This window comes from Rhinatrema bivittatum, chromosome 5 (assembly GCF_901001135.1).
Source record: "Rhinatrema bivittatum chromosome 5, aRhiBiv1.1, whole genome shotgun sequence".
Classification (NCBI taxonomy): Eukaryota; Metazoa; Chordata; class Amphibia; order Gymnophiona; family Rhinatrematidae; genus Rhinatrema; species Rhinatrema bivittatum.
In genome coordinates this window covers 123,321,508-123,334,206 of record NC_042619.1, presented here as the reverse complement: position 1 = coordinate 123,334,206, position 12,699 = coordinate 123,321,508, and the positions used below count along the sequence as shown (strand labels likewise).

Below are 12,699 nucleotides of genomic sequence, written 5' to 3'. Positions count from 1 at the left end.
TAGAGTAGCCACGGATGTGAGAAAAACAAAAGCAAGACTGATGCTTTGGAAAGTAAATTTATTCAATACAATAATGCCCGACTCCGGCTGAGTTTCGCCCTTTTGGCTGTATCAGGGGCTGTAAAAAGTAACAAATATAACAATTAAATGTATATATTACATATATACAGTGAACCCTCGAGTGTCAATCGGCTTGACTTACAAACAACTTGGGTTACAATCAAAATTTTAGTTTTGAGTTACAACCTGAATGCTGGCCAAGGCCATGTGTATCCGCTCCTGCGTGCGGTTGCTTCTAATTGGACGTTTTTTCCAGTCAATCGTGTTTTTTTGGGCTTGGTGGGTGGGACTTCTGCTGTTGCAGTGATTGGCTGCTGCTGCTGCCGATGAGGCCTGTCCATCTCAGGCGTACCCAGAGCTGCAAATGTTCACAGGAGCACATAGGCAGACCCGGCACGGCATTGCAGCAAGCAACAGCATCACTGGTGACCAAGGAAGCTTCTGTGCAGCAGCAGAAAGGGAGTGTAGCACTCAGCTGGCTACAGCAAGGTGCTGGGAGGGGGAAATGAGTGTTTGGGGGCCAGATACATTAACTTCCTACTTATTTTAAAAATGAAATTAATTAAAACTACACCATTCAGACGGTATACATAGATGGTCTTATACACATTTTACTAATTTAATTATGTAATAATCCTACTCAAATTATAACATTTTAAATAAGTAACTTATTAATCATTGGGCCAAGTTAGGACGAAGTTACCTCAAGAAATCTTTCTATCAACAATTGTTTGTATAAGTGTGAGTAATGCTACAGGGTGCTATAATTAAGCCACACACAGCGGCATATTGCTTCAGAGATGTAAATTAGTAAAATGTGTATAAGACCATCTATGTATACCGTCTGAATGGTGTAGTTTTAATTAATTTCATTTTTAAAATAAGTAGGAAGTTAATGTATAAGAAGTCAAATAGGAATTACATCTTTAATTTAAATAGGAAGTTAATGTATATGGTGTGGAGAACTAAAGTCTGTTCCTACTCCTAATATAAAATCACTGGGTAATTAGCAATATGTAATATATGATTGCATATCTAATTAACTAAATAAATGAATGGTCTGGTTGATTTATTCCTTAGAATCTTTGAGTAATCAAGACACGAATTTAAAGTGGTCACCAAAATAACATTATAACCATTCTAAGCAGGTAATTATCCAATATCATTTAAATATAACAGTAATTTTAGATTACAGCGTGACAATAGTGAGTTTAGTAACTCTGATTTATTGTTTTATTTAGCATCAATTTGGAAATATTTATTCATCATGCAAACATATTTAGAATAATTTATTTATTTAGAATCAAACACCTAATATGTATGTCCTTTTCATTCATTTTTTAGCTGAGATTTACATTATACAAGTGTCTTTGTGAACACATTTGTAGAGTCTGCAATTTTTTTTTTCGAAATCTATTTATTAAATTTTTTACAATTCGCATTCCACAGAAAATATAGGAACAGTCCACCAACATTGTACATTAACCTCATTATCTTTCTATACAAAAGGTAACACATTCTCCAGGATACATTTTCCTACTAACTTGTAACCATGCCCATCGATACAGAATGAGGAAAAAAGAAAGAAATAACAGGTGTAACATGAAATCGTAGTGAAAACTCCAACCCCATAGTACCTCGGGGCCTGTGGAACAATAACATAGTATCATATAAACTGATGCACACTTTATACCCCCCCTCCCCAGTATGGACAGTTTGTATGTTGTGGGTATGTATTAAGAAGCACCACCTTGCGCCCCTCAGTCCTCGCTAACATGCAGACCCTGAGATGAGGAACTCCCAGGGAGTGAGCTTACGTGGGGCTCGGATAGTGGAAATGACAGCAAAAAATTGGATGGTATATGCATGAGTATCATCTAGTCTGTGGTATAACCAGCCGGGAAAGCAGTCCCTGAAACCTGTATCAGACTAATTACAGAGCCCCAATGGGACACCAATTGGGCTCCGGCAAACACAATACCAGATAGGTACGTGTCATGGTGCCCTCTTGTTCTCTGGTGGCCGGACGGCTTGGAGCGGGGAGGGAACAAGGATATAATCGCTTGTACCCAGACCCCGCTCCTCATATGTTTAATGCGTAACCGTACTGGGTTGGATATAAGCTTGAAACTTCTGCCATACCACCAGCTTGCATGCCTGAACCTTATCGGGGTGATGCAGGGCAATCTGACTTTCGTGGGAGCACAGATTCACCATATCCTTAAACCAGTGTTCCTTGGCCGGGGGATCATCCTTTAGCCACCTAGACAATATTACCCGCTTACCCACTATGGCAGCCTTGTGGATAAATGCCAGCAAAGTGGGTGGCACACTTGCCCAGTTCAATGGCACCACAAAAAACCATAGTCCCATCTCCATAGGTGTGTTCTGCCCCCACAGTTCAGAACAATACTCTTTAATCTCCTTCCAGTAGGTCCCCACGACTGGGCAGTCCCAAAAGGCATGGTAATACGTGCCCACGACGGCTTTGCATTTCCTGCAGTATGGCGACTCTGTAAGTTTAAACTAGTAAGCTCGTTCCTTATAAATTTATATTGGGTTTCACGGAGCAGTTCATTAGTGGTAATGTCCCTGATATGATAGGATAGAACACGGAGATGAACTCTTTCTCGGATAGGCAAAATGTGGGCCACTGTGCCCATTTATTATAAAGATGACTTAAGGTCTTCCCTGCTGCCTGAGGTTCTAGATCTTTATAAAAACTGGAGACGCCAGGCCTGCAATTCTTTTTAATAAATCCTAAGCTTTGTAGAAATAAACTAGCTTGTTTATTCTGCCATTGGGTTCTGTGTGACTGCAAGAAATGTCTAAGCTGTAAGTAGGCGAAAAAATCAGTTTGGGGAAGGGATAATTGCTGCTGAAGTTCAGAAAAACTATACAGCACCCCCATGTCCATATGTATCATTTGATAAACATAGGTCAATCCTGTTTGTTTCCATCTGAGAAAAACCGTGTCACCAATCCCGGACTGAAAAAAGGAGTTGTGTGTGTGATGTGTAGCAAGGGCGTAATCCCCACCAGTTGCCATACCCACCCTCTGCCAGGATTTCCTGCATGTTTCCAGCAATACATGGGAGCGAAAGCGTGTTGGAATCAAACCAACTCCGCATGGACCAGCGGGTTCAACAAGGGGACTCCATACCAAGCCAACAAATAAGAGTAAGGGACAAAGTAGGAAGACTCATAAAGCCAGTCCCTTAAAAGTCTCAAATTACAGGCCACGTTATATCGAGTAGACTGGGCCAACCCAAACCCACCTCACCCGGTGCCCGTTGGAGCGCCGGCAAGGATATTCAAGGTTTTTAACCATCCCAAAGAAACCTGCTTAACGCCCCATTTACTGCTTGGATATCAGTCCTATTTAAACAGAGTAGAAGCATCTGAAGGACATACAGCCACTTAGGCAGTATGATCATTTGATATAAATGTATTCAGCACAACAGAGAGATAGGCAACGTCTGCTGGCTCAGTAGCATTTCCAAGGTACTTTTGACCTTGGGCTTGATATTCACGTGGTAGAGCTGACGCAAGTCCGCTGGAATCATTACGCCCAAGTACTTGATCATAATTGGAGCCCAATGTAACAGAAACCCGTTCCGCCACATCTGTTGCAGGGTACCAGTTACAACTAATGCCTCAGATTTTTCCCGATTGATTTTCAGCCCTGTAAACCTACTGAATTGGACTTGGAGGCCCAATGCTTCCAGGTGTGTCAAAAACATCAACACATCATCCGCAAAAGCGGCTATTTTGAATTGTTTATCTCCCCCCTCATGAAGCCCCGGATGTCCCTATGATGCTCTGTCTTTCTCAGTAACGGGTCAATAGATAGGATATAGAGTAGTGGGGATAAGGGACAACCCTGCCTTACTCCCCGTTGGAGCATCACTTTCTCCGACTGTATCCCATTGACTATAATTTGAGAGGAGGGCTCATCATATAACAACTGCAAATACCCCAGGAATTCACCCGAGAAACAATATCTCCGCAGTACTGAGAAAAGGTATCCCCAATCCACTCTGTTGAACGCTTTTTCTGCGTCAAACTCCACCACCAGTGCCACTCTGTTGTCCGTTTGACAAAAACGCATAGCCAACAGCAGTTTAACAATATGCCCCATAGCGTTTCTCCCTTTCACAAATCCCACTTGGGTCTCCGATATTAATTTATGCAGTAAAAGATTAAGTCTGCCTGCTAAGACCTTCGCGAGAATTTTAAGGTCACTATTTAAGAGGGAAATTGGGCGGTAAGCTTCTGGGAGGTTAGGGTCCTTTCCCTTTTTGGGCAGCACAATGATGTGAGCACTGTTGAAATCCCCTGGGAACTGACCCCTATGGAGCCCTGCCGTGTAAAAATTTGTAAGTGGCACTGTTATTTGTTCATGCAAAATTTTATAAAAGTCGTACAACAGCCCGTCCGGGCCAGGGGCTTTCCCCGCCACCATCTGACTAAGCACTTGTAAGACTTCAAACGTTTGAACTGGTCAGTTTAAAAACTCCCTCTGTGCAGCCGATAGAGTGGGTAAGTCTATATACCCAAAAAAGGCTCTTCCTCCGCCCGCCCTCCAGAGGTCTCTGTCGCATATAGCCGTCATAAAATGAGCGGAACACCTCCCCCATTTCGTTAGCCTTTGAGACCCGACTACCCTGCCGTGTCTGCATAGAGTGTATTACCGTAGCTGGTCTCGCGGCCCTGACTAAGTTCGCAAGCGGTTTGCCTATCTTGTTGCCGTATTGAAAAAAACTATGCTGCCCTGCTTGCAATGCCTTACGAGCCCTTAGATGGAGCAGGTTATTAAGTTGATTAAGAACGCTATAGAGCTGGCGTCTGTTAGTGTCTGTCGGAGAGACCAAAACCGTAGCCCTGGCCACTTTATATTGGGCTTCCAGCCTCAGGATGTCCCTGGACATTCTTTTGGCCCTCGTACTCAGATACCCTATTATCTCTCCTCTTAAGACCGCTTTTCCTGCCTCCCAAAATAAAAGGGGGTCTGTTACATGCTGAACATTATGTACTTTATACTCTGACCATTTTTCCCTCAGGAATTTCTGGAATTCCTTATCTCTCAAATACGCAGGAAACCACCAGATAGTTTCCCCCACCGGCCGGGCTCCCAGCTTAAGGGTGATCGAGACTGGGAATGGTCAGAGATGACCGGCATCCCAAGGTCTGCCGTATCTACTAGGGAGAATGCCCCTTTATGCATGAGAATATAATCGATTTGGGAAAAGGTCCCATGGGGATTCGAGAAAAAGGTGAAATCTCTTTTTGTCAGGTGCAACACCCTCCAAATATCCAGGCGACCTAACTGAGAACATAAGAACCCCACTCCACGCTTCTTGCTCCCACAAGTTGCACCACTAGCCTTGGATTTGTCCAGAACTGGATCATGTACACAATTAAAGTCTCCTGCTACCAAAAGGCAACCCAACATGTGAGTAAGAAGTATATTGGCTATCTCAACAAAGAAACTGTGCATAGATCGTGACATCCGTCTCATGCCATTTACCAATAACCACTACGTGTCTGCCCTCCATGTCTACAAGTGTTTTATTGATTACAAGATCTGTGGATTTATGAATAAGGATAGATACCTTAGCCTTATGGCCTTTAGCCTCAGCAAAAATACATTGCCCTACCCAATCTCTTTTCAATTTGTGGCTTTCCTGCGCGTTCATGTGCGTTTCCTGTAAACATGCCACTTCCACCCTCAGTTTCTTTAGACAGGTTAAAACTTTTTTGCACTTAATAGGAGACCCCAGGCCGTTGACATTCCAGGATGTCAATTTAATCATGACACGGCCCCCCGTTTTCTGCGTTCATCTCAGATACCCAACATATTGTGATGAGAAAGGCTCCCAGCCTAACCTTCCTCATGCAAAAACTCACACAGCTCGGTAGTATATACCCAATACTTTTCCCACGCACACCATGCCCACACCCTGTCCCCTGCTCCTACCCCCCCTCTTCCAAAGTCCCATGGCCTCAACCCCCGAAGGAGTTGAGCAAGGCACATCTAGGAATGGTAGGGCACCCCGCCCCCAAATAACATGCCACAAAACTATCAACAAGAAAGAATAACTACTGTGGCCCCCTATGCTCAGCATGCATTCAGGGGTCCGAGCACATCCATTATGCAATAGGACATAAGGACTGCAACGTCCAATTGGTCCCAGTCCAAGAAGAGCTGCCGTTCGTCTACTGACAGGCCCGGGCTGCACCCATGTTGTCCCCCTGCTTGCACAGCTCGACCATGTGCGTCATGCAGGCCTGCTAGACCATCTTCTTCTCATGCCAGCCAGCAATGACCCACTCCAACTGGGCTAGCCCTTCATGTCCAGCTCTGTTTTCTGCAGTTTAGAGTTGGGCAACACAAGAAAGTCAGGCAAAAGCAAATCTGAAGCTGTGCATCACATTACCAGCAAAAAAAAAACCTCCCGCCGCTGAAACCCCGTCCTCAGGCTTCTGGGTTTACCCGACGCTCATGCAGCCATCTGCTGCAGGAAGGCCTGAGCTTCCTCCAGTAAGTTGTAAACAGTCATTTTGCCGTCTCGCCAAATTCGCAAGGTGGCCGGATACTGAAGCGTGAACTTAATTTGTCTAGCAACGAGTTGGGAGCACACGGGTGAGAATTTTCTGCGCATCTGTGAGACCCGGACTGAATAGTCCTGGGTAATTTGAATGCACTTCTCCTGGTAGACCACCTCCGGAGCCTTCCGATACGCCAGCCATACCTTGTTCTTGTGCGCATAGTTGAGAATTTTGGCCAGCACAATCCTGGGTCAGGGGTCCGCACTATTTCGGGGACCAACCATGTGGGCACGTTCAATCTTTAAATCGGTCTTTAGCTCCGCCAGGCCCACTGCCCCTGGCAGCCAGCCCTCCAAGAACTCACCCAGAGAGCCATCTGATATCGACTCCGGGATGCCTAAAAACCGCAAATTATCTCGTCGCGATCTATTTTCGAGGTCATCCAGTTTGTCCTGGCAGGCTTTAAGTGCCATTTCTTGCGTGGCCAGCTTCCTGATGGCAGAAACCTCGTCATCCTCTATAACTGCGATCCGGCCCTCCGCCTGATCTATACGGGGCCCCAGATCTTCCAGCACCATTTTCACCCCATCAGCTGTCATTGTTTGTAGGGATTGTTTGTAGGGATTTGTGCATGAAATATACAATCGACATGTACCTCCTTCTGTTAGTGGGTCTATCGGTTAGGGCAGAGCCCGATATCGTATCGATGCCGGTAGATTTATGAGCGAGCCCGGAGCACCTCGCTCCTTAGTTCAGCATCCCACGTGACCCTCCAATTTTAAGGTAATTGTTGCCCTAATTTTTTCAAATTTTGATCGATTTAGATTAATTTTTAAACTATGTGTGGCACAGTTTTCTCTGTTCTTATCGAATACATGTGATATGTTGGCTCCCTTCCTTATATTGTGGTATTTTGTGTGTGTAGAATATTCGGTCTGACTGAATGGATTTTATACATTTTGCTTGATCGTAATGTAAGTTTTAATTTATACATTGAGTCATTTGATTTATTGATTTTATTCTTATATATATGTAATATATACATTTAATTGTTACTTTTTACAGCCCCTGATGCAGCCGAAAGGGCAAAACTCGGCCGGAGTCGGGCATTATTGTATTGAATAAATTTACTTTCCAAGGCATCGGTCTTGCTTTTGTTTTTCTAAAAAGAGCCATAGTACAGCCTACACTGAAAAAATCCAACTTCAACCCAAATGACCTGAAATACCACCATCCAATTTCAAACTTCCTATTCTTAGAATCACTTAAAAAGCAGTGTTACTACAACTCTCTTTTCATCTGATCACCACCTACACCCTAAACCCTCATTAATTTGGCTTCCAGCCATACCACAGCAATAATCCTGGTGGACAAATTTCAACTCTGCCTAGACTATGGACCATCAGCCTTACTAATACTTCTAGTCCTTTTAGCAGTCTTTGACACAGTAGACCGCAATCTCCTTATCACCCAATTAAGCAAACTAGGAGAAGCTGGCCCTGTACTTGCCCAAACCCCTTCCTTTCTCTATGGCTGCACCCAAACTGTAGCACCGGGAGCAACTCTTATCGGAGCTTCACTTGCTCTTCTGTGGTGTTCAACAAGGTTCCATCCTATCACCGCCAACCCTATTCAAACTCTGTATGGCTCTTCTGAGCAAACGTATCGGAACTGCCAAATTACATACTCCTATGCCGTTGACAACCAGCTACAGATCCCACTCAACACAAACCAATACATTGCCATTAGCAATGTTGCCAACTTCCTGGAAAAAAATTGCAAACTGGCTGTACCAAAACAAATTAAGCCAAAAATTTAAAAACCAGGAATTGTATGGATCAGGAAATGCAAACCCAACCACTCTCACCCAAAAGTGAACCTTCACAGAACAAAGCAAACCCTTAGCTCCTAAAATCTGGAATTTACGCTTCATTTTGGACTCAACTCACCACCATACCCAGGTCCAAGAGTGACTAGAATGGCTTCTTCCATCTCCATCTGCTGCACCCTCTCTGACCTCTCCTTGGATGATGGAGCCACTCTACTCTCCTGCCTAACTATTGCATCTCGCTCTATGCTGGAATCCCTAATGCCTTAAATCACCACCTACAACTCATAAAAATTGCTGTAGCCTGCTTGACAATGAATGTAAACAAATTTGAACACAGTTCCTATCCTAAAAAACCTTACATTGGTTCCCAACACTCTACTATACCAAATTCATACTCCTAACCCTAGCCTTCAGAATCCTTAAAGAACTAGTGCCTATCTACCCCACACACATACACTTGCTCCCTATGTTCACTATCATAGACTCACATAGTGGTGCCATTTCCCCCCAATCAAATGTGTCTTAACACGAGGAAGAGAACCTTTGCAGCATCAGTCCCAACTCTGTGAAACTAACACCCCATATTGGGCGTGCTGAGGACCTATTCTCCTTCAGAAAACTAGTGAAATATTGGCTTTAATAGGCAGTCTTTGATGCCAACCAGCAACATGAACCTTACTAAAAAAAAGAACAGTTTGTATACAAATCCCATGCTATTAACCCCAAATAATCTGCTTCATCAGCCTGACTGAACCTGTTTAATTGATAGATATATATATAGATACATATATATATATATATATATAGATTTAAAACCAGTATCTGTATTGCAATTATGATATAGTACTCTTCTGTCCTAACTAGCTGGAACTACTATCTAACACTGCTCATAAAAGTACGGTCTCTAATGTATCCTATATAGTAGTGTTAAGATTGCACCTTCAACAGCCAGTTCTCCTCTGCAGAGCTGCCACACTATAACTTAGGTAAAATCCAACTCATGCTGTATTGGATCAAGTCCCTAATAAACTCATTGGTTAATCTCTGGCTTGGTCCCTGTTGCTTCGAGAAGCCAGAGGAAAAAAGCAAACTCAGAAAGCACTTGGCAGTTTACCTATTAGCTAACCCTAGCCTCCAACAGCAAAAAAAGAACGCATGGATTGATTAGCAGTTCAGTTCTTCAGCAGCAAGTAAAAACACAGGAAATAGCGGTTGTCTTGTTCAAAGCGCACCAAGAGTATCAAAATCTCCTAGCAACAGGGAAGAACACAGGAATTAATTAGTAGTTCAGTTTCTTTTTAAAGCCAACAAAATATCAATTTAGTTTTTTGTTCAAAAACCTGCTGCTCTGAGATTAACTAGTAGTTCAGTTTCTTGCAATGCCAAAAAAAAAAAAATTCTTCACAGAAACAATGCTCAAACCTGGATATTCAAGAAACATATCTCTTTCCTTCTCCTCACAAATTGTGCATAATAATGCAAGCTCAGCCCCAAACCTACAGCCTCTGGACAAAAAAAGAAAACCGGAAAAACCAAAATCAATACACAAGTTCTAGCAGACCTTTATCCCAGGAACAATTCCATTAGCAACAGTTCTCTGATCACAAAACACACAAACAGGCACATAGTACTCTGACCTCAGTCAACATCTATATCTGAGTTGCTCTGATGTGTTGTCATCTCCATCTCCTCTGGAGCTTCCTCTCATTGCTCCAAGCCCGGCTCAAACACTTTTGTTCTCTGGTAGGACTCCTACTCCAACTGGCACATCTCCCAATTCATTTCACCTATGGTGCTGGAGAGACTAGAGTCCCTGCCCTCTCTACACTCTGGGACTCCACCCTCAGATCGCCATTGGTCAAAGTCCCTCTCAGGAAACTTGGGAAATGTAGTTTTTTTTCATAATGCATTCTTACTTTGGGAGTTCTCACTCTGTTTCATTCTGCAGCCTGCATTCCACTGTCTGGTACTAGCTTGGGATGAGAGAGCTGCCTCTGACTACTGTACTACTGTACCAGCCAGCGTGAACTATTGAATGACATCATATAAATCATTTTTTAAAATCTATAACATGGTTTAATTCCCCAGCTTCAAAAGCATGTCTTAAATAAGCGATGATGATATATGATGTGAATGATATTTACAAGATATTTGTAATTCAACAAACCGAAAGTATGAAAAAAATGTACCTGGGCTGCTTACTCACAGCTATAACCTTTTCATGCTGCTGCTAAGTTACATGGTTATCTCTTCTACCTCAGGTGTTATAGGTTAGTTATGGCTTTGGTGGGAGAGACAGCAATTTTATATATGAGTAACACAAGTGACTTGCAATGGGAGTTAGGGATCCTTGTTCATAATTTTTATTTTTTTTTTACCATGCTAAATGCTGAACTCAGAATGTTCTACTACATTTCCATGTATTTGGCTAATGTAAACATTTTTTCCATTATATTAAGAACATGCCATACTGGGTCAGACCAAGGGTCCATCAAGCCCAGCATCCTGTTTCCAACAGTGGCCAATCCAGGCCATAAGAACCTGGCACGTACTCAAGGAGTTAAACTATGGAACATAAGGCTGGGCTCATGCAAATTGTGCATTTTACCATTTTGCTGCTGTACCTTTCCTCTCTCGCACTAGGCCATTTGATGATACTCGCTCAGTTGCTCCTTATTCGGAGACATATAATTTTCTGGATCTGTACAGAGGATTGCTTTCATATAAATTGAGATACATCTGCATCCTAAGGCTTTTTTCTTTTTTGACCTTCATTCTTTCTCCTGTAAAGATCTTATTGCAAGGACTCTTGCATGTTTATGGTGACAAAAAATATTAATGTGTTGAAACGCCAGAAGTGACTGATCTGTGACAACAAACTTCATTAACGATAACGCCATTCTTAAAATGTGTTCATGTAAAATCAAAATATGCCCTATTTTAATATTTTTAATTTCCAGCTTTTGCATTAAAGAAGAAAACAGGACAACATGCCTAGCCTGGCTTGGTGAAAACGTGTATCTCCATTTATATGATGTAGTCCACGTGGTTTAATCTTTTTTTTTGCTTATGGTGGTCATGGGATGGGGAGTGGGGTGAATGGGAATGTTTAGTCATTTTTGCTCCCACCCTATCCCTCTTATCTAAATTGTTCTTAGGCTGTCTTTTCCATTTACAGGTTGGGAATGGGTCAAATGGGAAGAATTTCCACCCGAAGACCAGCTGTTCTGGGGTTTGACCTGTTTAAAGCAACAAGGTTATAATCCCTTCAGTGAAGATTTTCAGCACCTTGGAGCACATACGATGATTCACCACTAGCTAGCATAATCCATAGCATGTTGTACTCTTCCCATTTGCTTCCATGCCATTATACTTGGACAGACGCAAAGAAGGAAAACTATACCCCTCCTTATATTAAGTAAAAACATTTTAGCCTGCTTGAGTACAGGAGAATTTAGTTACATTCAGGAAAAAATGGCCGTTTCCAGTTTGTTCTCCTGGTTTTTGGACAGATGAATGAATCTATTTTCTTTGCTTCCTTCATCCTACATCAGTAACCCTTTCTTGAATTTCCAAGACAGTGTAATAATGTTTGCAATTCCTCAGTAATTGCAACTTGGAAGGGGGGAACCTCAGAAACTGCTATCAAAAGCTGGTAACTGTTAAAACATTTTTGTTATTTTGCTCTCATGTAATTTTTGTGCCTCAAGTAAAACTTTTCCTTTTAATGATCTCTCAGATTTAATTTCATGTAATTATTCAGTTGCTTTATTTTTATGACTGCTAAGATTTCTGTTACAGGCAGACTTAGACGATCATGGCCCCGTATCCACATTGTGGTATGGTTCCTGTTTTATGCAAGTAGTGGATAAAAGACAAAACAAATCTTGAAAACTAAGTATACATTGCTTTGGTATATTTTTTCTAACCTTGTAAACAGTTAAAGTGGACACTTAGTGTATGAGACAGTACATTTCCAGAACCTAGAAGTTGTCCTTTTATGTGTTCCATGTACTTTTATTTTGTAGATTTTTTTTTTTTGGGCCGCAGCAACCCTTCTTATTTTCTTTGGTGGGAATCCTTGTTTAAAAAAATAAAAACAAACACGTGATGGGAGTGGCCGGCCCACCGGGGGAAGCCCCTGTTCTCCTCCTTCCTGCCCCCGCGGCTCCGGCAACGTTTCTCAACCGGGGCTGCGCAGGCAGGAAGGAGGAGGAGTGAACGTGACCCTTTTCTTCGGGCCGTGGTGAGGCAAG

General features: G+C 42.6%; 1 protein-coding gene across 2 annotated transcripts in view; it reads left to right on the top strand.

Annotated features, from left to right (window-relative positions):
• The window catches only part of NUDT15 (nudix hydrolase 15), a 29,650-nt gene extending 17,309 nt beyond the window's left edge, over nucleotides 1–12,341 (top strand). The window contains exons 3-4 of one of the 2 annotated variants that reach the window (XM_029602873.1): nucleotides 1,141–1,208; nucleotides 11,622–11,757. In XM_029602873.1, the coding sequence (XP_029458733.1) occupies nucleotides 1,141–1,187 (47 nt within the window). In that variant the 3' untranslated portion in view covers nucleotides 1,188–1,208; nucleotides 11,622–11,757. Of the gene's footprint in view, nucleotides 1–1,140; nucleotides 1,209–11,621 lie in introns of both variants that reach the window. The other variant, XM_029602872.1, reaches the window with a different exon arrangement.
• The last annotated feature ends 358 nt before the right edge of the window (nucleotides 12,342–12,699 follow it).